Consider the following 27600-nt stretch of genomic DNA (forward strand, 5'->3'; position numbering starts at 1 on the left):
AAACTGTACCTTCATCAACCATGCCAGTTTTGGATAACCCGTAACCATCCACATCCACCACCTGCCACAGTAGGAGGAGAGAGCTAGAGTAACATAGTAGATTAAAATCCTCCATCATTTATATCCTCTCATCGTTTATATCAGTACACTTTTTTGTAGAAGGCAAAGACAAAACCGTTTCTGAACTGTGTATTGTTTGCAATAATTTGCCAGTCAGTGTCTACACTTTCAGAACGAAATTCAAAACGTCAGTTACGATAATATGTCAAAATAGTTGACCTTCGTACGATATGCTCATAAATATTTGGAAATGTTAAATTTTTCTTCAGGATTTTATATTAGAACACTTTTATAGTGATTTAGTTTACAGTGATGGCTCAACCAAATCAGGTGACAGTCGATATTGAGGACGACGAGCCAGCAGAGGCTGCGCCGCGTCACAATGCACTACACAGGCTCGATTCAGTTTCCAGACCAACAGTTCCGAATAGAAATAACCTGGGCCTCGGAGATCGCCTCAACAGTGTATTCAGAGAAATCAGACCTCTCGTAGAAAATGCTCGTATGGTACGTAACGTTTAATTCTAAACAATGATTGATTGTTGTGATGCAATAGACAGCAACCAAAAAATGTTAGCCTTGGTGATGTTTTTTATACGATTACGCCGCAATAACAAAGGTTTTAATGAGCACCATAGGACCATCTTTATAAGGTTAATTGTGTTTATTTAATAGTTATTGAATTATATCGCTATTTCATAACATTAAACTCTGCACAGAAGTAATTCATTTCTTTATATCAACAGGGAAATAACGCACGGCTGTCCCTGCCCACATGGTTGCCGAGGAATACGCCGGGCACACATCAGATTGTAGATCTTGGTGCTCAAAGGCCACAGAGCTCTATAGCTCATGTAAACTTAGGGCCAAATGCTCAAACTTATATTGTTAATGAACGGGGAACTCCACCCACTCACCGGTCACAGTCTACCAGCCATGGGATGAGCAACAGTGCTTCCAATGACTCCAACTTGTCGGAACAGGAGCAAGAACACCCAGAGATCAATGTGTCGGTGAATCCGGCCAACAATAACAATATACATGACAATGCGGATAATGATAGTCAAAGTGAAGATGGAACACAACAGGTAAGATATTGTAAAATATAATCTTTTATTTTTCAGGACATTATTATGTCCTGGTATTGGTTGCTTCCATTTATTGTCATTATTATCATCAGCAACCACATATATGAGAAATACAAGTATAAGAAAAACAATTTCAAGTATATCTAGTTAGTTCTCAAGCAGCAAAATTATGTGAATACATTTTTCAATTTTATAGAAGGAAAAAATCTTTCATATTGGTATAATTTTAGCACATTATAGTAGGTACTATATTGTTATATTGTTACTCATGGCCCCCACACAAAATTAAAACCTACTTTGTCATGGCAAATACTTTGTAACTAAACAAAATATGACAGTGGCATGACAAGTAATAATAACAGGAAGTGTTTATTATTATATGTAGCTCAAAGATTCTTTGAAATTAGTTAATATGACATACCTAGCTTTGTTAGCTAAATAAAATAAACTATGTGCTTATGAGTACGAAGAAGGCTTATACTCTATGAAGATTATGTAAACAAGAGATTAAAGACTATGTGTGTAAGATTATGATAATCAAGTCATTGCATTCTTAAACTATCTTTTTAATATTGAATTGTCTGTACATTACTGTGAACCAATTTCTATATTACTATAACAAAACAATAGCCACTTTATCTTTGAGTACACTTACGGTTGGACTGCATAAATATGATGCAACTAAATAATAATTAAGCAATGACTAATGAAACATGTTTATATGTATTTCTTCATTCAGACCTTTGATTTTTTCTACAATTTTCTACATAACTTGGCATAGCTCCATGATAAATAATTCAACTGTAAATGACGAATATCATAGAAGGAAATAAAGGCAGGGAGAGGGAATATTTTGCCAAAACATTGGGTGCCATAGTTATCCATTTAATTAGATAACTATTAAATTGTCCAATTTAATGTGGTTTTATAGTCTCACGGTCAGTACGCAATGCGTCGTTTGAGAATGCGTCGGTATCTTTTACCGTTCTATAATAACGACATAATATATAACCATGCACAATGCACATACTTACGTTCTGGACATCACTTGACGAAACGCAACGACCATTACCGTTGGCAAATTGCGCGTGATAGATATACATAGTTTAGTCAAACAGATCTTTTCCATTGGGTGACAAGGCTATCCTACGCTCTTGAAAATGTATAAAGCCTTACAAAACCCAGTCCTCAGGCTAGTCCAGGCTTTCAGGGCACTGCAAACAAGACCCAATCGCTATTGTAGATTCGCTTCTCAAAATTTTTACAATAGGGACATTCTCTTTACGGTGTTAAAGACCCCTAAATGGGTAGAAAAAATCTGGTTGACGTAGGTCATAGGCCCCCATATAAAATTTCGTCGTCGCCAACGCGAGCGGTATAATGGCGCTACTATAAAACCACCTTTCTATGTTTGTTATCATTGCCGACGTCAGAATTCCACGAACTCATTAGAAAGCTAATTTGCAAAAGTTGGCCTTTATTTCTTAGAAATCTGGGTCTCAAAAACGTATGGCGTGGTTTAGTAGTTGATACTGTTGAAGGAGTTCTTATATCTAATCGTACTGGCTGTTACAGTATTTATTTTTTATATTTCAAATATTTTTATATGTCACTTGACTTGTCAAAATTTCACTCAATAAAAATTTTTCCCTTTACATAATATCGTATTTTTCAATTACAACTATTTTACAACAAATGGTTATGGGCCCAGCCCTACCAATGTTGTAATTGTAACGCATATGTGTTAAAATGTCGCACGGTGATACAAATGTAGTTCCCTCGGGATCCGGGGCATCCATTCTTTCTGTAAAAAGTTTATGCGAGAAAAGTGGCTATCCGGAATGGAAATTTAAGATGCGCATGTACTTAATGCACGAAGACCTTTGGTCTACCATAGAGGGATACGGTGCCGATGACAACACGTCGATCAGCGTGAAGAAGGCTAAAGAGATAAAAGCTTTCACGAAGATGTGTTTAACTTTACATGGCGGTGCTATCACACATGTCCGTTCTTGTAATACCGCAAAAGAGGTATGGGACACTTTAGCAAATGCGTATGAAGATAAAGGCATGGGAAGGAGACTTGCGCTAGAGCGAAAGCTTTATAGATACGAGTTGAAGCAGTTTGTTTCTATTGAGGAGTATATAAATGCCGTTACTGGCACTGTCCAAGACTTGGCAGATATAGGTCGTAAAATTGACGATTTATCTATTGGTGCGATATTACTCGGTGGATTGCCAGAAGAATATGATCCCCTTGTGATGGCCCTAGAAAACTCTTACGTGGACATAACGTCACAACTCGTGAAGCAGAAGTTACTTAATGAAAGCGCAAAACGTGAGTCGAGGGAGTTAGTTTTTGCTTCTAAATTGTCGAGAGCGAAGAAGATTGTGTGCTACCGATGTAAGGAGCCTGGACATAAAAGTCCGAATTGTCCGCAAAAGAAAAAAGGACAAAAGTCAAAGCAAGGATATGTCAAGGAATCGACATTAATGTCTTTTGGTGCTGGAGGAAGTATAAGTTCGTCGGATTGGTACGTGGACAGTGGCGCCTCCACACATATGTCATGCAAAAAGGAATGGTTTTCTAACTTCAATTCTAATGTTGAGAGTAAAGTAATAACTTTGGCCAATAATAAGAAGGTTTCTTCGACAGGCATTGGTGATGTACAGTTGTTAAAGAAAAATAACTTAGAATTAAGTAGTATTAAAAACGTTCTTTTTGTTCCAGAATTAAGCACAAATTTAATTTCTGTAAGTAAGGCAGTTGACAAAGACATTACTGTAGTTTTTGATAAAAGAGGATGTAACATGTACAACAATAACAACGTAAAGGTAGTTGGCAAGCCAGTAGGGCACGCAACACGCAATGTTGGTGGGTTGTACAGACTCGATCATATACCTATTTGCCCGGCAAGCGCAATGGTTGGCGATGTACATACTTCTTCGAGTTTGTGGCATCGCAGACTAGGACATTTATGCCGCGCTGCGTTGGAACACCTGCGTCATGGTCAAGCAAAAGGTATTGAATATTCTTCTTTAGATAAAAACCCTTGTGTAGCTTGTATAGAAGGAAAACAGTGTAGAAAACCCTTCAAAACTATTGAGTATAAGAAAGGTACTAGAATGTTGGAGCTTATACATTCTGACGTTTGTGGTCCTTTTGATGTTTTTTCTTTAGAATCGAACAGATATTTACTCATTTTTGTAGACGATTTTTCTAGAATGATTTTTTCTTATTTTATACGCTTTAAAGCGGATGTTAAGAAAAAGTTTTTAGAGTTTGAAGCTCTTGTTGAGAGAGAAACTTCTCTTAAAATAAGAAACTTACGTACTGACAATGGCGGTGAGTACGTCAATGCTGAGTTCGAAGCTTATCTTGCTTCAAAAGGAATTAGGCATCAGACCACTGTTCCATACTGTCCTGAGTCTAATGGGGTTGCTGAGAGGACAAATAGATCCTTAGTTGAAAAAGCTAGGTGTATGCTGCAAGATAGTGGCCTACCCAAGACTTTTTGGCAAGAGGCGGTACGTACAGCTACTTATCTTAAAAATAGATGTCCACACAGAGCTTTAGAAAACCGTACTCCGTATGAGCTATGGTATAACAGGAAGCCAGATCTTGCTCATTTACGTGTTTTTGGTTGTCGTGCATACGTAAATGTACCCGCTTGCGATCGTCATAAGCTAGACCCGAAAGCAAAGCAGTATATATTCGTTGGGTATTGTGATGACAACAAATCGTATAGATTTCGAGATCCTATTAATGTTAGGAAATCCATTAAAGGACGGGATGTAGTATTTTTGGAGAATTGTTTTTCAGATACGGTTCCGAAAAAGAATGAGTCACCTGGTCGTGACATTATTCTCTCTTCTGATACCAATATTTTACAGGTCCAAGGCAGCTCAGCAATAGAGTCAGCCTTGAATGATGATCCTGTGGCAAGTACAAGTAGTGCTCCTGCTGTACCTACACCACCAGCTCTACCTATTTCTCCTCTTCCTGAAACTTCTATAGTTCCTGCTGAGGAAGAAGTAGTGCCTGTGGAAACTGGTATGAGGTACAATTTGAGGGATAGAAAACCTGTAAATTATCGCTGTACTGTCTGTTGTTCGACGATGCTAAGTGGTGAGTTAACAGACGAACCTTATTCTTATTCTGATGCTCTTTCAAGACCTGATAAAGCTAAATGGATAGCTGCTATGGAAGACGAATACAACTCCTTGATGACCAACGGTACTTGGACCTTAATAGAGAACAAGGGTCAGAAAGTTATACCGTGTAAATGGGTCTTCAAGTTAAAACGTGATTCCGAAGGTAACGTTTGTAGATACAAGGCACGTTTGGTAGCTAAAGGTTTTCATCAGAGTTATGGTATTGACTATGAGGAAACTTTTTCACCGGTTGTTCGTTATTCGTCGCTGAGAGTTTTAATTGCGTTAGCAGTTGAACAGAATTTGAAAATGCATCATTTAGACATAGACACTGCTTTTTTGTACGGTAAACTTGAAGAGAATGTGTTCATGGTACAACCTGAAGGTTTTATTGTTGAAGGCGAAGAGACAAAAGTGTGTCATTTGAACAAATCGCTTTATGGTCTCAAACAGGCAGCTAGAGCCTGGAATAAACGTCTTGATAAGGTACTTCTGGACTTAGGCTATAACAGATTACAGTCTGAGCCCTGTATTTATTTGAAACGAGGTCCTGAAAATATTTCCATTCTAGCAGTATACGTAGATGACTTAATATTTATCTATGATAATGAGATTGAGCTATCTTACTTAAAGAACGGTTTGACAAAATATTTTGGTGTTAAGGATTTAGGTGAACTCAGCTATTGCCTTGGTTTGCATATCGCTAGGGAAAACGGAACTAACGATGTGAAGGTAGACCAAAAACGGTATATTTTAGAGACTTTGAGTCGTTTTAATATGTCGGAGTGCAAGACTGTAACCACTCCTATGGATGTAAGCATTGACCTGCGTTCTCAAACTGAATCGGCTGGCAATGTTCCCTACCAAAACTTAATTGGTTGTCTTATGTTTTTAGCTATCAATACTAGGCCTGATATTTTGTTTGCTGTTAGTTTTCTTAGTCAATTTAATCAGAATCCTATGCAGGCACACTGGACTGCGGCTAAGCGTGTCTTGCAGTATCTGAAAGGTACGTTGGATTATGGACTAACTTTTAAAAGAACTGGTGAACCCTTATGCGGTTTTGTCGACGCTGACTGGGCCAACGGCAGTGACAGAAGGTCGTACACAGGTTACGTTTTTAAATTAGCTAATGCACCAGTGTCGTGGGAATGCAAAAAACAGCCTACAGTAGCATTGTCATCGACTGAAGCCGAGTACATGGCATTAACTAGTGCTGCTAAGGAAGCTGTGTTTTTACAACGCCTTATTGGAGAAATAACTGGTGAGTCTTATGTAGTTACACTTTGTAACGATAACCAAAGTGCTCAGAAGTTGGCGCAGAACCCGGTCCACCATAATCGGACCAAACATATTGATGTCCGATATCATTTTATTCGAGAATTGGTCGAAAATAATAAAATAAAACTATCATATTTGCCAACTGACAGGATGTTAGCGGATATTTTAACCAAAGGGTTGAGTCGTTGCAAACATCAGCGTTGCGTGTCAGATATAGGCTTAATGATATCTTAAGTTGTTTTTATTTTATTTAAATAAGAATTGATTGTTTTGTTTTTAAGTTTTGACTAGGTACTCTCGTGTTGTTTTTATAATTTACTTTGTGAAAAGTACAGTCAGGTAAATTTAAGTATGTTTATTGTAAGTACAGTCGAGGACATTTATAAGTTTACTTGTTTGTACAGTCATGCACGATTAAAGGGAGGATGTTGAAGGAGTTCTTATATCTAATCGTACTGGCTGTTACAGTATTTATTTTTTATATTTCAAATATTTTTATATGTCACTTGACTTGTCAAAATTTCACTCAATAAAAATTTTTCCCTTTACATAATATCGTATTTTTCAATTACAACTATTTTACAACAGATACTTCGCTGAAGTCAAACGTTATTCATTACGCTTAATTTTAGTCTAGTTACAGGCGTCAGACAGAATCTAGACACTAATATTAGAAAGCTGAAGAGATTGCTTTTTTGAACGCGCTAATATCAGTAACTTCTGGTCAGATTTGAAAAAATCTTTCAGTGTTAGATAAGTCATTTATCGCGGAAACCTAAAGCAATTTTTTATGCCAGTGCGTGAAGTAGTTTCCACGGGACGCGGGTGAAACCACTGGCAGACGCTGGTATGAATATACATCAATCTCACAGGTACTAATGCCCGTTATTTATTTGTTAGTATGAATAGGAACAATAAGCATTAATACTTTATTCAAGACAATACTCGAGCCCCTAGCGGTATGATAACAAAAGGGTTTTAATTAAAGTTTAGCTTTCATTGAGCATGGATAGCGTAGCCAGTGGTTGTTCGTAATTTTCATGGATATCATTACTGAATAGGTATTGAATAAAATCATGGTGGGGTGCTATTATACATTTCGTGTTTTATGGTGGTTTGTAACATTAATGAGTGTAAAGTGTAGTAATAAAAGTATTGAATTACTAGACTAACGTGCCGTATCGTTTCTTTCAAAAGTTGACGCACCATTTTTACAGTCGTTCTTAGGCCATAACTCCTCCTACCAGAGGGTGTGCGTGAAATGTTGCTGTTGGTGTTGACCTAAAGAATTAAAGTCTAATATACCTATATAATGTTCATTCAAGATGAATAAATACTTGACCTTTTCTCTTGATGAGAGTGGTATTGAAAATACTAATAGACGACGAAACTTTACCAATCGGTAAACTTTCGTGATGTCGTGCGGCTAATCGTTCTGTTTTCAATCGTCTAACTTTCTTTGAATATTATTAAGTAGAGTTGCCACGAATAGTGATTTGGCCGAATACGGAATATTCGGCAGCACTGTCGGCCGAAGGGCCGAATATTCGGCGCAAAATAGGTACATATTGTTGAGCACGTGCCGCGCCGTGCGTAGGTAAACAATAGAGACAAGTCGCAACCTGTCTTCCTTATTCCCGCTTAGATCGGAAGGCTGATCCTTATAGTTCGGCCATTCAGAGAATGCGTTCCTGACACGTCGCGATTGAACTGACGACGTAACTACATTCATTGATTATTGATATAATAATGTTGTTTTAATGCTCCTCAATTGTTAAAACGGTAAACAACCAGCAAAAATATTTTTATCGTAACTGCAACGCCATTGCAAAGTTACGTCGTCAGTTCAATCGCGACGTGTCAGGAACGCATTCTCTGAATGGCCGAACTATAGTGGTGGTCAGCAAACGAAAAACAGTACCCAAACCTGTCGAAATTCGCTAAAGTTTATCTTTCTTCTCCAGGGAGTAGCGTGTATAGTGAGAGGTTATTTTCAGAAGCTGGTATCATTTACGACGAAAAACGTAATCGTTTGTTACCAACAAATGCTGAAAAGCTGGTTTTTATTCATCACAATTTTTTTTTTGTAATATGTCGTCTTTTTTTTCATGTTTTAATATTCGGTATTCGGCCGAATAATACGTACTATTCGGCCGAATAGGCCGAATACCGAATAGTTGCCGAATATTCGTGGCATCTCTATTATTAAGGCTAACACGAGCCCCTTTCTCATGCATCTAAACAATATCGCGCCTAAAAACACGTGACGCCATTCAGTAATGTGGCTGTGTCATAGCTTGGCGGATCGATATTTTTTTACCGTAATTAGATATCAATAAAAGTTAACGAGGTACTGAACTGTTGGCGTTACGTTTTGTTTGAGGTTTTTTACACAAGGAAAATGGATTGTACGATAAAACAGACAGAAGAATACATTTTCAGTTCTTTTGTTTACCTGTACGTAGGTAGATAGGTATATACCTACCTTATACAATAATTTTGTACTTACCATTTTTTTTATTTCATGAAATTACATCGATCAATAATTTTCTACCAACAAAGAAAATCACAAAACTACGCAGCAACAAAACTGGTGCAGATTTTCCCGCGTATTTAACGTAACCGCCATATTGTCGTGCATATTTAACGCGGGAATTTCCCTCGCTATTCCAGGTGGTCGACGTTCGGGCGACACTGAACTTACTTCTACGATACGCACCGTTTTACTTCTTGCTGTTCATCAAATTCATGTACGACAGTCGAGAAGGCATCTTCACGTTTATTATACTGTTCTGCACGTTCACACATAGCAACAGTCTTGTTAGGAGGTAAGTGGACCTTTTTTGTGTCGTTTTATTTGAAAACATCACGCTTTAATTCATTCGAGTGATGCCAGCCGTGTGATAGGCCAACACACTTTGAGCGTTAATGCTCGTGTCTGCTTAACTGCCGGTATGTAAAGACTCTGTTGGGAAACTAAGCATATGTCTTATTATTTGAGGTGTTTTGCAGCAGTATTTACAGTCGTTCAAAATAACCATTCCTACAATTCATTCCCATTTGAAACTTTTTGATTATAGGATCGTGTTATGTATGTTGCCACACCAAAAAAAAACCACAGACAATTTTACCAACTAAAACCTTCACACAACTTTCAGAGAACATGGAAAACAGATGCACCGGAGCATACTAGCGTTATTCAGCGAGCTAGTTTTCACTTCCAGTTGCATAGTTATAGTGCACTTCCTCTTCGGCCATGGCAAGTTGTTACCCAACGTGGTCATGTTTCCCGGGTATACGGAGCTCGATGTATGGGAACTGTTGTGGCTGGTGGTCCTTACTGACTTGATAGTCAAGATTATTACTGTGGATATCAAGATCTTGGTCACCATGATGCCGGCGTTTATATTGCCGTTTCAGAAGAGGGTGAGTTTGGTTTTTTGGATAGAATTGTGTTGTTCTTCTTCAGCTTCGATAAGAATTGCCACTTTAAAAAATAATATATCGGGTGTGTCGTTCATAATCACATTAAATGAAATGCGTTTATATACTGGTTAATATATGATTAACAGAAATAAAAAAGAAATATACGTAAAAATAAAAAAAATAATTTTTCAAACAAAGTTAATAGAATAAAAATGTGCGAAAATTAGAACACCATATAAAAGTCAGTCATTACAAACAACTGAAATTCTCCCTTGAAAACTGACAGCTATCAACTGAGCAAAACATTCGATACTCCTAACTTTATCTCTGCTTTACACATGATGTTGTAAATTATAAAAACGAAAAATGCCTCCTATGTTTAAACCACTGAATGGATTAGGTTATTTTTTTTTACAATTCGTCATAGAATATCATAAAGTATATGTAATAGGATTTAATGTGATTATGAACGACACACTCTGTATACCTTGCCTTGTCAGTCTTCAAATGGCTTTAGTGTCCATAAATTCTCTCAAAGTAACGAATTTTAAAATTCTTTCAATATTTTTTTCTCCGTTATAAAGGCGACTATGTTAGTTGTATATTTTTTTTTTCATTTGGGATGCCCATCTAAAACAAAAAAAAACTCCTTCAATTTCCAGGGTAAAGTATACCTATTCACGGAGGCGGTCTCCCAATTGTACCGCTCGTTGCTCACCATACAGCCGTGGATATTCTACCTGATGCAGTCGTACGAGGGCTCCGAGAAGATGGTGGGCATGTTCCTAACGTCCGTGTATGTCATCGCGAAGGTCATTGAGGTGTTGGTCCGGTTGAGACTGTTTAAGAATGCTACTTGGACCTTGTTACAGAGCGTGGTGAGTTTACTCAAATAAGTTGTTTTTGTACTGTACTTATGTTCTCTGCGCAGATTAGGGGACAAAAGTCGTATATAGATAGATGTTCTAAGTGATGTGGTATTTTTCTGTGCTAGATATCACTTAATTCATTTAAATTGGAATATCGTTATAGCTAGCTGCTGTTAGTATAATAACGATTCTTTGCACCCTTTAATTTCTGTGAAAAGCTTCAGTTTTCGGATATTGGTCAATGATTCAATCACCACATAACCTGATATACCTTTTTGTAGCATCTCTCTAAAATATATATTTTTTTATCCTCAGAATCTCGGCACAAAACCAACATGTGAACAACTGCTCTCCGCCGGCGATTCCTGTCCCATTTGCCACGACGACTACTCGACGCCAGTCCGATTGGGCTGCAGTCACATCTTCTGCGAACTGTGTATCTCTGCCTGGCTGGACCGAGAACATACCTGCCCACTGTGCAGGGCTAAGGTAGCTGATGAACCTACCTGGAGAGACGGATCCACCACATACGATTTTCAACTCTATTAACCGGTTTAGTTGGGAGGTTGTGACCAATTTTGAGTGTAGCTCTGCAACTCCTCCTGGTGAGATAGGATCGGATTGCACAATTCAGAATTTGCAAATTTTTCAAAATATGGATGCGCGAAAAATTCCAAAAAAAAAACCTTGATTTATTTTGGTACATAGTGCATTTCAAAAATGTTGTCACCTTACGGGACTGTTTTATCTACGTATGTAAAATATTGGGTCTCTATTCAAAATTACAATAATAGCTGCAATAATTTAAAAGTGCGCGACATCTTCGTTAAATAATCAAAGTTGCGTATGTACTCGAAAATGTATGCTATGCTAGCCTCCAATGAAAAATATACAATCTCTATTTGACGCTTCACGATTCCTTCCTTCAGCCAATCAGTCTATGGTGCAAATGAAACCGATTTCTTCAAGACCTATAATGTATTAGGTCACTTGGAGTTTATGGTTATGTATTTTCAACTATGTATCGTCTTCTGGGTCTGTCACAGATGTATTGGTCTCGTTCAATGAAGTTCTTATTTAAATCCGATTAAATAAGGTGCTTTCGACGTCCCAAAATGTTTGTGACAGGCCTAAAGCTAATTTGGTTGACTATTTTATACCTTTGGATGTATGAAGATTCGTCTGTGTGAGTCGTTAAATGTGTGCTCTATGACACTAGGGTAAAATTGTTGAAGATCTTAGTTGTTCTAATACTTACTAAGTTCGTAAGTGCTTGTTACCAAATTGCTGTGTTTGTGTGTCTGTCTGGTGATCTTTGTTACTTGTCAGAAAACTGTTCGACAGCTAGATTTCTTCTTTTAAATTACGTTAGGAATAATAGGTTGTTAAATAAACTCTAACATTCTGTATTTAACTTGTATAAGGTCTAAATATTAGCCGTTTCATTACGTTTAAGTCCTAGACTTATTAAAATGAGACTCAAATTTTAAGAGATTATTCAGGCCTAAAAGTAAAGTTAGTCTCTTTATGAACTTCTATTATTTATGTACATAGTGTAAGCACATCAATCATAGCGGCAACCATTTATTTTTTATTTCTTTATAGTTATAATTTATATATTATAGATAATGTAAATAGGAAATAAATATTTAAACTAAATCATGATATTAAAATTAAAATAATTACATAATTAAATATTTGTACAAGAAATTACATAAATGAATGTAACAGCTACTAGTATAACTGATAATTCTATCGGTCGTCCACTAAGCGTGAAGGATTTTCAACTTTGTTGGTTTAACACAACAAAAAAAAATATTTATTTAAAATAGTGTTCAATTTAATTGTTGTATCAAATAACGTGCTTTTAGCCCATATAATATGCTTTTAATAATATCTAAGAATGACATAAGCCAAATAGTGTAGCGTACAAAAATGACTACTACATGACTATTCCATTTTGTATTGTAAATAACATAACTTTAAGTTACATTAATAAGCGTAATGTGATAATTAAGATCAGCCGCAAAATGTGTGTATGAAATGAATTTTGGATACTCTGGCTTAGGACAAAATAAACAAATCTTTGTATTAACAATATTCAAGTATATTCAAGATCTTGAAGAATATTATCATGGCATTTACATAAATCAAAATCAGCTGAATTCGTGTCATGTTTCCGATTTTTGAGTGATTTGACAATATGGTAAAAATTATGAAAAAAATAATTAGGTGTTAACTTTTTGGCCTCTGTTTCGCCACTAGATTATATCTTCTACATAGAGTATCTAATTGTTGTTTTTTTTTTTCTTGTAGAGAGATGAAAGTTAAGACACAGTTGCAATGCGAAAATTATTGTTACTTCTTCGTACTTCTCCCTCCGTTCTTTCTTCGTAATAATATTTTAAGTAGCGGAACAGAGTGTCTTCGGTCTTTAGGCGTATATAAAAATTCACGAGCTGTTATTGCGTCCTTTCATATTTCACCTTAAAATTACGTATTGACATTCCACACCTTGTTATCGCATTATTTTTTGATTAATTATTGTAATGTACTAAAATAAGATTATCTACTGGTTAAGTTCTGCATTGAGAATCTAAGCTAAGTAAAACCTAATCGTTTGTTTAGGATTACTTAGTTTATTTATCGTTAATTCTCAATTCAGAAATCGGCCTTATATATTATGATTCTAGAAGCGTTCTGTTGAATTGAAAAAACGAATAAAAGGTTTTAAAGAATATTTAATTTCCGTGCTATTTACAGACGAAACGTTTTAGTCAAGCTTGTGGTGAGCATTAAGTCCAGTTGGTCGAAAATCAATTGGATTCCTTCCCTTTGTGTAAGGTCTTGTTCAGATAGAATGCAGTCTATCGACCAATTAATAGTCGCGAAGAAGCTTTAAAAAATGCGTACAGGTTACGTAGATTTTGAAAGGGATTCAGAAAGCTGCAGTTGCATTTTATCTGAGCACGTCCTTCCATCACTATTGTTATAGGACAATACAGTGTATCGTATGTCTAATAATGTACAGAATATATATAACCATTTGTAACTTTAATAGATTTTAAAATATTCAATGCCGCTCGGCAGAGCATTCTCTCTTTACTCTTATTTTTAAAAGAATGAGTTTTAAATTCATTGTGATGAGAATTGGAATTGTATAAGTATGTACAGGTTTGTTTGAAAATGTTTAGTTTATAATGCGAGTGCCTACGTGTAGGCGAGACATTACGTTATAGCAGTTGATGAGTTAATAAAATATTATGCAAATCAATTATTGCAGTTGTTTTTATTTGACTTGGCTAAGGCATCTGACACGGTTTCTATCCCCAAGTTATACGAAAAATGGAATGGTATCTGCATAAGAGACAAGCAGCAGAGCTGTCACGAAACAATCGCAAAAAATGTATGAGATGTTTAGTAATAATCTACCTGTGGAGTATGGAGTTCCCCCAGGGAAGCATTCTATGACCTTTACTTTTTTAGTGTATGTTAGAGACAAGTGCAAGCTGGATTTTCAGTTCAGAGTTCAGATGGCAAATTATTGACATAGGCAGATGATACTGTCCACAATCACACGAATAATGATTGCATATTTGCGGTGTAATATGTTTAAAATTGTATTTACATTATTAAATAAAATAATTCAAACAAAGATAAAGGAAACAACAAATAAATTTAAATCACATTTTAATCATAGTTTACACTTTATAGATTCACATAACATAATTATTATCGCTTAAGATTACTTTTCGCCTACAAACGTGAAAAATTAAATAATTTAGATCATTAATAGTAATTATTATTCAAAGTATCACAAATATTGGATAGAGTAACACTGCTCTGAAAGCGCGAAGCATCTATCGTATGTCTAGGAGTGCCGCCTCCCAGGATCGCTATCGTGGACTCCGGTCATTATTTAACATCGAAACTCGCTACATTTATCAAATAATTAAATCACAGAGTCGCTTCAAAGTACTAGATAATCACACGCGATTGGCACAAATCTTTAAATCAAAGTCGGGATGAGGACTCGCGCCGGACGGACAAGTGCGAATACATAGCGCGCCGCGCACTTCCAATACGGACGTACATCGTACTGTAAACCATCGAAATATATAGCAGGGTCGGCCTCGCGCACTATCGTCTCAGGGGCTCGACCTTTGGCAACGCGGCCGGCGGCGGCGAGCGGCACTACGCGTCGCCGTGCGGCGGCACCGCGGGCAGCACGTGCGGCGCGGCGGGCGCGAGCGGCGGGGAGCGGGCGCGGGTCTCGCACACGCCGCTGAGCTCCAGCGCGCCGGCCGCGGGGGCGCCGGGCCCGGTGCCGGCCTCCAGGTCGGCGGGCGGCACGGCGGACCCGTACAGGAACAGGCTGCGCAGGCGCGCCGAGCGGGACGACGTGGACGGCAGGTCGTCGGGCCAGCTCGCGGCGCTCGTGTTGTCCGACGCGGCCACGTCTGCCGTCACCTCGAGTCGGTGTGCGGCGGGGGAGTGCGTCTCGTGTCCGCCCAGCGAGCCCGCCAGGGCCGCCAGTGACGGAGCGCGTACTTCAGCGTGGTGAGATCCTGCTGATAGAGATGCGTCACCTGTGAAGAAGAATATAATTATAAAAGCTGCTAAAAGACACGCGGAACTTCACATCAATACAACCCACCCAAGACAAGAATATTTTAATACTCCGCGGAAAAGGGTCAGAACGATGTGGTCTTTTAAAATAAAAAATAAAAATTGTAAAGCATGAAAATGTTTACCTATACTGGGTTCAAGTCGTCTCGAAGCGGCGTCCTGATCAGGCGCATGGTCCCGTTCATCATCAAAATGCGCGGCGGCAGGCGGCGGGGGTCCTCCTGCGCAGCCACCAGCTCGACACAGCGACACTGGCACCACTCCGTATACGTAGAACAATAGGATTGGGACTCCGATGCCGACAGCTAGTCCAGCGACGAGAGGGGATACTAGTAGTGCAGCGGCTACGGCGGCGGCGACGGCGGCGCGGCGGCGGGCGGGCGGGGCCCGGCGCAGGCGGCGATGGGCCCGGCGGCCCGCCCACAGCGGCAGGCCCACCAGCAGCGCCGGCAGCGCCACGCCCGCCACCACGGCGATGCCGAGCGGCGCGCCTGCCAGCGTGCCTAGCTGCCAGAGTAGCTTCTTTTTGCGTGACCATGGCTTCTTGCCCCAGAACGTGCAGCCGCTGGGACTGGAAACAAAAAGACAATGCTACTTCATCTATGTGCTCAGTTCCCGACTATCTGGAAACAACCCCATATTCCCAAATATAAATGAAATAAACTTTCTTAATAGAGTAGAACAGTTACCCGATTGTACCGACTGTACATCAGATTTGGACGTCGGGGTTACTCACCTCAAATAATGTAAGTCTGAGACCTCCTTCATACACAGCCAGCAGAACTCTGCGCCGCAGACGCAGCACACCATGTGGTTGCAGGAGCCATCTTCCACCTTCACTATTAGTACTGAACACCGGGGACATGGCTTCACATCACCTAGCAAACAAAATGCAACTATGTAATTTTTTTCATCACTGAATGACTTTATACACTTTTTCTAACTTCCTGTAATGAGAGTCAAAAGTATCAAGAAAGTTTTACAATTCCATATCAAAACAACTATAAGGCCATTTATTCAGGTTTGCGAAGTTCCAAGAGTACTCAGATGATACCGCAAGAATCAGGAAATGTAAGATGGGTCGTAATCAGGTCATCAACATACCATGATCGATATCAGCGTGCGAGGGTTGCGGCGCCCGCGGCGGCGGCGCCCGGCTGCGTCGCGCCGCGTCGCACGTCTGCGTCGGGTGCCACGCCGCCTTGCAGTGGTAGCAGAACGACGCGCCGCAGCCCGGCGCCAGGCACGTCAGCTTAGGACACGACGCGCAACCCGTCGCCACCACCGCGAAACTGTAAGAGGACAAAGGATATTAAAAAAAAATAGGAAACTCATCAGCCCCCGAGCCATTTTCCCAACTATGTTGAGGTCGGCTTCCAGTCTAACCGGGTGTAGCTGAGTACCAATGCTTTACAAGGAGCGACTGCCCTATCTGACCCCCTCAACCCAGTAAAAAAAAAATAGGACACTAGAAAAAGTAAAATTAATAATAAAAAAAACACGCTAGTTATGTATTGTCATCAGAAGTCAGAGCGTGTGCAAAATTTCATCCTTATCGAAGGCCGGGAAGTGGGTCAACTTAAGATGACCAAGATTTTCTTACATGCATAGTTACAAGTGAAGTTAACATAAGCGTGTTATCAAAGTCATGATGGGTGGAAAAAGTGACTCCTGTGTTGATATTACATACACATAAAAGTGATTCAACGTTCAAAGAATCGTTCAACATTTTTATCTTCCCTGGTCCCAGACAAAAACTACGTAAATAGAAGTCAATTGCATAAAAACATTGGATGCCCTCACTCGTAGTGTAACATTGAGTGCAAATTCCTGTCTTCTGATTAAGGACTGAAGAATTTTTCAAAGCGTTCTTTGAGAGCCACTTTACATACAGGAAATGTATTGTTCAGAACATCTATTACTAAGCCTTATATTGAGTGGGTATTGAAAGGTATTTTACCTGCAATCGGGCGCGGGACACCACCGCGTGTCGGGATCGGCAGCTAGCGCGCGCCGCACGGAGAACTCTTCATATTTGTCGTAAAGTACCGGGTTGTCTACGATGCGACGGACATCTGGAACAAAACAATAAGCTTATTAGTATTTTTTAGACAAACGCAGCTAAGCTAATGCTAAAAATATGTTTTTAAAACCTGTTACTTAGGGAAACTGTTTTTTTTTTCCCACAAATTATTTCATTACAGAATCAAGTCTGCCTTTCAGATGACAACCAAAAGCACAAAGTCGTCTAAAATTCATCTGACTATCGTTCTTAATTGAAGTCCGATAATGATAGGGTCAGAACGTCCCTCAAGATTTCAAGAGATAAAAAAGATTGCAGGCTACAGAACAAAATTGGTTTACGAAACTTGCTGAGTGCCCCTATAAACAAACAGCTGAAGCATTTTACACATGTCATCCGCTCACCACACACTCTACACATGCATGTGTGGTTGGTGTTAAAAGGAAATGTCGCCATTATGTCATCTCCTCACGTAATCAGTGCACTAGTTTGAGAATGCGGTTGTGTCGCAGTTCAGCACGCTACATCAACTTTTGACATTTACGTAACCAGCTTCTTCTGTAACAGTTACTATCTAGGAGTTTGTTCAAACTGTTGAGCGAGCGGACTACTGATCATGTCACATGTTCAACAATATTAGGTGTGACCTAGTTATCAAACAACCCTATTCGAAGTTTCTGGAATACAGACTATCGATTCCCGTTTATTCTGGGAATACTGCGATAGTGACATTGACTGTAGAATATATTTCAGCGAAAACCTTTTATATTAGTTCTAGCAATGTTCAACTTTCGCCCTTTATTTAAAACAGAAACCTTATAATTACCGATTAATTACAACTCAATAAACCCTTTGATTTTCCATTTAACGTTAAATCGAAGCCTCAGAATTGCGTCTTAAATTAATTTCTAGCTCGAGACTTGTAAACTCGGCCAATAAAAATAAATTGCGTAGCTTTGAGCTAACAGCAATATTTCAACAAAAACTGAAAGAAATCTGATGAATTAGAAAGCGATAAATGCCCGTTCATTGGTCTTTAAAACATTTAGAAAGTTCCACAGGAAAAAATTGGGGGCGTAGTGTAAACACTTCCTTGTGGTGGTAATTATTATCATTAGCTACGAATTAAGCTGAGATAGACATCGAAACATATTTTTGGTAAATAAATGGTATCTAGATTCACTACGACACGTGTACTCTCTGTGATTAATTCCCTTTAGTGCTTTAGATATTAGTGTAGGCAGTGTCGCTGTGGAATTCTCAATCAAGAGCTAATTCCAAGTTTGTAATTCAACTGAAATCGATTTCGTACCTCTCTTGGTATTAAATCGGCTTCATTCAAGATTTCGCGATCGAAAAGCTTCTGCTTTTTATTTTTCATGATCATTATATCATACTGATGTAGAATAACCCCATATCACCTTAGTTACGTATGCAGTATTAATTACAGTAAAACAATCTTTTTATTGTAATATTTATTTACTAAACCAAAGCACGGCTCCGGTGGTCTTTTGAGAAGTTACTAGAGTAGAATTTTAAATAGGTCCTATAAGGAAAATCCTGCAATGATGTTGATCTCAGTATGATATGCGACGGTCGACACGTACGTCAACAATTACGTTAAGCAATTATTAAGTACTATAAACACATCTTGCGACACTCACTTGACACAGAAACTTTTTATGACTCGTCATCCTTTTCCTTTAATATTCCGATAATTATATCGTTCTCGGAACTGTTATTATAAGTTACGGTTGTATTATCATAACTGGAAGTGTCAAGCTTTATGCTTTGTGGTATAAAATGGTGTATTAACCGTACATGTAAGACATGGTTGCTAGGTGTACCGTTAATAGCGGTATAAATATTTCTGAGTTTAGATCTAAATCTGCTAAGTGGCTTGCTAATTCGTGTGTTTGTTTGTTAGCATGTCTTTACTCTTCAGTCGTATGTGACATATTTGACCATACTATTGTAAGCGTTTTAAAAGTTCTGCTTTCAACCGATCATTTTCAGGGGCAATAATATCCTTTTAGTCATTAAGACTCATCTACACCCTTAATGAAATCATTATCTACCTAAGTACAGGTACTTAACTAATAAAGACACACTAATACGCAATTGTAACGCCTACTTAAATGGCACAATAAGTATTGTAACTGACTGCTAGGCTACATGATCACGACCGATAATAATCGGTGACCGATTTTTTGTAGAAGAAAAATAGAAGACACTGATACCAACAGTACAATCTTACAAAAAGTCGGTCAGAAAATCCTAATTACATAGTTTTACGACGAAAGTTTGAAAAAATGCCTTATCCGTTTGTAGTTACACAGTTATGCTTCACCATCACCCAATGCAGGTCGTCTGGAAACGTTCTTACGTAAATTCAATAGCGCCATGTTATGAAACATAATCTTATGATCCTTCAGTCTAGAATTTCAATTTGCGAATCGCGGCTGCATATATGATCGCGTCGCTGTTGCATACATAAGTACGGCTATGACGTAAAGGGAAAACCTAAAGGGATACATAAGTGTTATGTTGAGCTAGCAATAGGTATACCTATATAACTTGTAGCTGTCGGTAGTGTTCTGCATATTTTTACTCAACGCGTTTTGTAGTAAGTAGTACTGATACCGCGGATTCCAATAACCTATAGTCGATTTGCGATTAAAGCTTGTTTGACGTAGGTAACGTTAATACTCAGGGCCGCAAAACAATGGACAGATAAATTATTGAAATCTCCATTAACTAGCAATGCCTTTGATGTAGAGTATGTAGTATAATTAAAATAATTATGTATTTTGTACTTTTTCCTGAAGAAAATGCAATATCAAATAAATATTATTAATGTTTGCCTATATTCTAATCACAAGTACTAAGGAATTAATTTTAATTAGCTTAGACTATTTCCGTGCAAAGGACAATGGGCGATTCCGGTCCAAATGTCCACCACGAACGAGACCTATATGGCTAGATAGCCCGTTAAATATGGAACATTTTTTGTTATGAAAGTAAAAAAAATATAATGCCAGAAAAAAGTTATAGCAAAATCAAATAAGACATTTTATAGATTTTTTCAATTTTATTTTTGCAATTATTTTTCGTGATGTTCGATTTTCGCACTTTCTGTAACTTCTGACGAAATAGAATTGTTCATTATTAGAGAGAAGATACGACCAGTTACATCGAACTTTCTTAGATCCAGGAACCGCTGAGTATATCCAAGCACTTCTGGCGCCTCAATTGGTTAGTGATTCGTACATCCATCGGACAAAAAATATGGGCTGTTTATATGCAAATGTGTCTTAGTTTTAGACTTATCTTAGTTTTAGATAGTTTAGTGCGTAAATGGAAGTGGAATAAAATAAAAAATGATAATGATAACATACAAAAACTATCGAAAATTAAGAATACATTTTTGGCTATAACTTTTTTTTGGCATTGTTTTTTTTTTTACTTTCTTAGTAAAAGTTACTGTAAATTAAGTGGACTATTTAATTATATAGGTCTCGTTCGTGGTGGACATTTTCTCCTTTAAAAGTTTTCGATAAGACTTCAAAATTATTTCGCTCTTATTTCATATCGCTATCGAAAACATGATTAAATTACTGTTACAATATTTTCCTTATGCAATATATTCTAATACACCTATGTTATTTACGTAGCAGCCTAAGTACTACTCTAAAGATAAGTTTGTTTTCCGATATTACCAAATACCGTACCGTAGTTTTAGAACAAACTAACTAGACACCGTGTTACAATGTAAAGGCAGTGATTTCACTTTAAGTTCGTAAGGAACGGTGTCAAAGTTCCCCAACTATGCGAATTAGTGGCTCCCAACTTATATTGCAGAGATTTGTAGGAAACCGCGAGATTTCTAACAATGTAACAATATTCATTTCGCCGGCTTTTGTTTGGCTCACAATGTAAGGAGGGTCGTATATATGCTAAATATGTAATAATATTCGAGAACTTTATGATATAGCTATGATCGACTAAAGGCCTTTATGTGAAAAGAATTATTCGTGTGTTAAGGATATTGAGAATAACTAATCGAGTGGAATGAAGAGATAGCTGAATTTTATACGCAGATAGAATTTATTTCTTAACTCTCCTTGTAATTCATAATTCTGAGTCACTAAGATTAGGTAGTTCGATTCGCATGAGGCAACTTTTGATTAAAAATTGCAATAATGTGTCATACGTGGACATTTTGAAGAATCCAGTATTGACCTCATTATGCCGTTATTTTTTTAAATAAAAGTTAATTAAAAAGCTTTATTTCTTAGAAAACTTTTGTCTTAGTAACATCCAAGATTTTCGAATACCTTCAGATTTCTGTTGGGCATAGTCGGCATTGCATTATTAATATTTATTAAAATTTCTGATTAATATCTCTTCAATTAGCTACCGACAGGGTCGACACTTATAAATATGTATTGAATACTGATAATACTCCTCAAAAGTAAAGTGGCTGATCCTCTATACACGAAAGTCATTTGCATAGTGGGCGTAACATTCTCAGTGAATCTATTACATCAGTGTTTCCCAAAGTGGGCGATAACGCCCCCTTGTGGGCGCTGCAGGTCTCAAGGGGGGCGGTAAGAGACCCAGAAAGAAAATGGGGGCGTTGTGTAGAGGCCTGGGGGGTGATTTGTAATTTTATTTAGCTAGGAGGCCTCTTAGACAACGACTTGTGAACATCAACTAATATGAATTACAAGATTGCTCAAACTGGTTCTATATTTCTCTCCGTGTAGTTCATATATCTGTCCTATTTTATTGAATATAGATAAAATTAAAATCATGTCAATGTCAATCGGGCGCTCTGTTTCGTACAAACAAACAAATAAAAAGGCAACAGACACACTTTCGCATTTTAATAGTTATTAGTAACAAGTTTTTGTTAAATAACCCGAATTGTGAATTCCTGTATCAGTCGGCTGGTTAAAGTTGTACGACCAGGATGGCACGGGCAGAAGAGACAAGTCACTGAGGGTGCCATTCTAATCTGCAAAGCCTAGGTTCCCTACCAGTCACTGCACGCTATTCAAATTTTAAACAAAACTACAACAGTGCATGCTCAAACAAGGCATGACGTCGAAGCGGTACTGGAGGGGTGCCAGTCCGGCTGTCACCCCTCTCTTTTCCTTTTATTTATGTTTTTTCCCGGTTTACTTAAATTAATTCCTCAAAGTTATAAAAAAAAAAAACAGTTTTTTTAACATTTCTGTTTATTCTGCGCCCTTTGAGTCAGTCAAAAAATTTTGCGCTCGCTGCACTCGCGCCTTTCACTTAAGAGTGACTATTTTCTAATTTCTTTAGGTATCATTGCGTCTCAAAAATCAAAAATTTTGCGCTCGCTACGCTCGCGGCTTCTTCTCTTTGCAGTGTTTTTTTTTATCAAACTTGTTATGGTACTTTTGTGCCCCAAAACTAAACAATTTGCGCGGTTTTTTTAAACTCGTTTTGGTACTTTACTGTTCCAAAACTCAAAAATTTCGGGCTCGCTTCGCTAGCGTTTTACAAGTTTGCAGTGATCTGTCTCCGGTTTCTTTATGTTAAACCAGGAAAAAAGCACCATGAATGATTTCTACACGATTTTTAAGTACCTAATTTAATGAACAATTTTAGTCCGTGATTATGTTTTGTCGTTTTTTTGGGGGGTGCTCAATAGGTAGTCCGCCCCGCGTGATGCTACGCCGCCACTGTAAGAGTTAACCTGAGACCTATTAAGCGCCGCGGTATGTTACCTACCTGCGCTCAGGTTTCAAGTTGCGGGTTATAGTAAAAGTTTCGTTTAGAATTCCCCGTTAATAATAGTGGTTTTTAAATAGGTAAAAAAATGGGGGCGCTAAAAAAATATTTATTCTCAAAGTGGGCAGTAGACGAAATAAGTTTGGGAACCACTGTATTACATAATTTAAACTATCGAATATCAATATTAATACGAAAGACCGGCTTCAAACTTGAAGATTATGCAAGAGTTTGGTGGCAAGCATTTCCTGTCGTATAATTTAGAAAAGCTATTTACCTGCTGTATAGTTAATTTAAATATGAAAGAATAACGGCGAGTGGCACCATTAAACTACATACAAAGATTACAAAGAACTAAGTCACTAGAAAGAACTTTCAGTTGTCAGATTTTCGACTTGACCAATGGGCGGCACAAACACGGTTGGTTATGGTTTGGTTAAGGCGAGGACCAATTCAACAATAATTCCATAACCGGCACGCGCATCTAAGGCGCCAAAAGGGGTCGGAGCGTCTGAGCGGGGCGAGGATAACAATACTCGCTCTAGCTTATAACTAAAAGTCGTAAGCGACAAAATGGTTTTGTAATTTTATTATTTAGAAATGATAATTTGATAAAAATTCCTTCTACAATTTTAAAGAGTATGTACATACTCAACTACTAAAAAAGTTAAGAGGCTTAAATCGGTCCCGTATGCCCATAATATGTGAATCTCTTTTTAAAAAGAGGTATGTTTGATATATTTTTCTCTGTTATAAAAGTTACCTAATCATGTTTCTACGTCTAACAAAATAAGGTTTATATCATGAACTTTCAGGTAACCAAGTTGTATTTTGATCCGTTTTGTATTTACTGAGAAAAATTTAAATCCTTGGCGCCAAAAATTCCAATTCGTCCTCTTAAATGCAACCCACCGTTACTGTTTCAATCATTAAAGAGGAGGGAGATGCATTAGGATAACTACTATTTCTGTAGCCAATATCATTCACATCTGTATTACCGTGATTGCGGTGCAAAGCTAAAGTAAGGCAGGGTAAGATACAACGACTATGCATGCAGCACAGACTGGTTTTACGAGTGCATTAGGACAGAAAACTTCGGAATGAACTGCATTACAAAACTGGTGCAATCAGGACATAATAACTCAAATAATGTGTTGCCATTTGATAAGTAACTACCAATTGACACCAATATTTTATTCACATGACAGTTACGAAGTCATAGTTCAGGATCTTATTTCATGAGTTAAACAAAGATGTATGAATGTATTACCGACTTCTTCTAGCAAACTTTTCTTTGTAACCATTAGGCTGAACGCCCACATCAGACTTTTTGTGAGACAAGTGAGTTGCTCTATTGTTATCAGTATGTTCTATTTTGTCGGACGTGGGCTTAATCTATCTCCCTAACGGCTAGTTTCTTCATCAAAAGTTAAAGTTAAAGTTATGGCTAAAGTAAAAGTAACGGTCAAATTCGTTTTTTCAAGGCTAAAGTGACAGCAAAACTAATAGAAAAATTGAATTTAACCGTTACTTTTACTTTAGACATTACTTTAGCCATAACTTTAACTTTAACTTTTGATGAAGAAACTGGCCGTAAGTAATGTCTAAAGTAAAAGTAACGGTCAAATTCGTTTTTTCAAGGCTAAAGTGACAGCAAAACTAATAGAAAAAATGAATTTGACCGTTACTTTTACTTTAGACATTACTTTGACTTTTACTTTGGCTTTTACTTTTGATGAAGAAACTGGCTGTTAATCTCTAAAATATAAGTCTATATTCCAGTGGCGAAGGGTGGTTTATTGAAATAGGGAAGCCGCAGCAAAAAAAACTGGGGGGGGGGGTATCAGGGACGGGGAGAGAGGTAATGGAGGTAATTTCTCAATCTACCTTTTAGCACTGACTGAGAGACTGATAGTTTGAACATGTTTTGTCGAGGAATTCTGCAGATTATTAATATCTATAAAACTTTATTCCATAAACTACTAGAATCTGAGAAAAGTTGGCACTAGAAACAATACATTTTATTTAATTTACAACGGCCTGTTAGCCATTGATATTTATCGTATAGGAATATATTTCATGTTTCATAAATCCGTCACGACGTTAGTAATTTTAATATTGACGTAATATTGATAGGTAATTCACCCGTGCGGCGTGCCCGAGTTTTATAAAACCATTCTCAAATCGTTCTCAAAACATATCCTTGAAAAACAAGTTTCTTCCTAAAGTAAATAATCTGTCAGAAAACAGTCTAATGCGACCAATGCTATCCTAGTTAAGTTTTAAAAGTATTTACATTAAAAAGAAACCTGACGTAAGCTGTCTACTTACCAAAATAACTCATTTCAACGTAGGTCTCTCTATTTTCACAACACAATACACACACGAACTATGTTATTTCCAAATGATACACACACTAATAAATTCAATTAAGTAATACAACGAACAAATTGTTAATGATATTATCTAAAACAAAATAAGAACAATGAGAGTGAATTTGTCTGATTTGTTTGTTTACATGTTTGAGAGCTCTAAGCGCTGTCACTCGCGCGTAGACAGATATAGCTACTCTACTCTTGACGCGTTCTTTCTCGTTCACTCGCGAGTTTAGATTGGCTGGAAGCCGCTCCGTGAGCCGGCTTACCGCTCGCCCATATGCCGCGAACATCGCGCGGCGCGGCGTGGATGACGTCACGCAAGCGTGTTTAGTAGGAGCAAAATGTTTCAAGTAATTTGTAGACAATTTTTTTTACGGTGGTAGGCGTTTTGTTATACCTACATATTAAAATTGTGTGGTTTAAATGATTATATTAATTATACCTATACCTATATTATAACTTATACTTATGCTTCTTTCTTGAAATTCGAAAGGACGCCTCGCCACTGCTATATTCACCTGAGGGATGCATGCTCTCATGGCACACAGGGCAGTTGACTGGAACTCTCGCCTCGAAGATCTCGATGGCCAGGTACTGTCGAAGGCAGGGCTCGCAGCATCGGTGCGAGCACCACGCCAGCCGCACCATGGATACCGAACTGAAATTCGATAGGCATAGTGGGCACTCCAAAACGTCGCCCTGGAAAAGAAAGACGAACTGGTTATCTACCTTACTTGAGGAAGACTTTTTAGTCAGTAAGTAGGCTTTTAAATTCTACAGCGAAAGGTCAGATTTCACAATATTTTGTTATGACAAACTGGTTGATATTATCCCGTTTCTACGAAAGCAGTAAGTGGTTGTCTTCTGACATAACAAGCCAGACTTGGGTTTCCATGTCACAGACCGACAAAGCTCCTAAAATAAATGAAAGTAAGATTTCGTTCCCAGGAATTGTATAGAATAATATTATTTAAGTTTATTCCGTAAGTTATCATCAATCATACATAATACGCCAGCCAGCTTATAATAATGCTACAATCTGAACTTAAGCTACTTAGATTGGGCATCCTCTTTCCGTTCTATTAAGCAATACAATTTATTCTAACCATCTGATAAGGCTATTGGAAAAGCAAATACCAATGTGGTCTGAGATAACTCTCGGAGTCTAAGAGACTCCGGCAGATCTGTGCCAAATTTCTTGCTTGCCGTACCAGATACCGGACATAAATAATTACATTTTTGACAAGCGACCAAATAGATCGAATACGCTGGTTATGAAAACTAATAAATAGGTTTGAGATCTTCTACTTCGTTCGCATTCGTATTTAATAGTCTGTCATTAGGCATGAATCATGGTTGGCAGATATTTCTCCGGCTTTGACGTCACTAGTACATGCTCAATGACTATGGTGCTTCCTGACGTGGTTTACGATCACAAATTGCAAGACCTTTTGTTTTTAATATGTTAACATTGTCATTTCTCTTTTCATCTGGATCCCTTACCCTGTGACTACTAATCCGGGAGTAGCTGACAAGTGCTTAATATGATGCCTAGAATTCAAGTACCACTCAAGTTAATCACATTCAACTCTGCGAATCCAAAATGCATCATCAATCTTTTTGACTCCAATTGTGAATTTAATTTTATACATTCTAATACCCATGTATTAGACCATGGCATATGACCATTTGAACAGGTGCAAATTAAAACAAAATAAGATAATGTTTGAACAGCAAATAACTTCATTGTAAAGGTGACTGCGTTTTTTCCTTATTTACATAATGAGGCTGGTATTTCCCATGTATGTGTGGGACCAAAACAAAGATTTTCCTCATTACGCGCGCGTGCTCGCTCTAATTTCTTTTAAAAGTGAAAACTTAACTGTAACCGTATTACTAATAAAAAGCAGTACCGTAAGGCCATC

The 27600-nt window shown here is 37.9% G+C and overlaps 2 protein-coding genes across 2 annotated transcripts in view; one reads left to right on the plus strand and one right to left on the minus strand.

The window, feature by feature from the left end:
- Positions 1–249: 249 nt before the first annotated feature.
- On the plus strand, positions 250–14153 carry LOC124634214 (RING finger and transmembrane domain-containing protein 2). The gene is made up of 6 exons (XM_047169650.1): positions 250–567; positions 807–1148; positions 9258–9412; positions 9743–10010; positions 10673–10888; positions 11195–14153. The coding sequence occupies exons 1-6, from the start codon at positions 373–375 to the stop codon at positions 11426–11428; spliced, it is 1410 nt and encodes a 469-aa protein (XP_047025606.1). The 5' UTR covers positions 250–372; the 3' UTR covers positions 11429–14153.
- A 399-nt stretch (positions 14154–14552) lies between these two features.
- The window catches only part of LOC124634213 (E3 ubiquitin-protein ligase RNF19A-like), a 46920-nt gene continuing 33872 nt past the window's right edge, over positions 14553–27600 (minus strand). The window contains exons 3-8 of the mRNA XM_047169649.1: positions 26194–26374; positions 17469–17583; positions 16613–16800; positions 16245–16386; positions 15634–16079; positions 14553–15468 (exon numbers count right to left, since the gene is read on the minus strand). Coding sequence (XP_047025605.1) covers positions 15074–15468; positions 15634–16079; positions 16245–16386; positions 16613–16800; positions 17469–17583; positions 26194–26374 — 1467 coding nt within the window. The 3' untranslated portion in view covers positions 14553–15073. The remainder of the gene's footprint in view (positions 15469–15633; positions 16080–16244; positions 16387–16612; positions 16801–17468; positions 17584–26193; positions 26375–27600) is intronic.

Source organism: Helicoverpa zea, chromosome 11 (assembly GCF_022581195.2).
Source record: "Helicoverpa zea isolate HzStark_Cry1AcR chromosome 11, ilHelZeax1.1, whole genome shotgun sequence".
Taxonomy (NCBI): Eukaryota; Metazoa; Arthropoda; class Insecta; order Lepidoptera; family Noctuidae; genus Helicoverpa; species Helicoverpa zea.

Bases quoted from the DNA above. Each gene is read 5' to 3' on its own strand.
- LOC124634214 (XM_047169650.1), top strand. From the start codon at position 373: ATGGCTCAACCAAATCAGGTGACAGTCGATATTGAGGACGACGAGCCA. The intron at 568-806 runs GTACGTAACGTT...TTATATCAACAG, and splicing joins TCGTAGAAAATGCTCGTATG to GGAAATAACGCACGGCTGTC. The intron at 10,889-11,194 runs GTGAGTTTACTC...TTTTATCCTCAG, and splicing joins GGACCTTGTTACAGAGCGTG to AATCTCGGCACAAAACCAAC.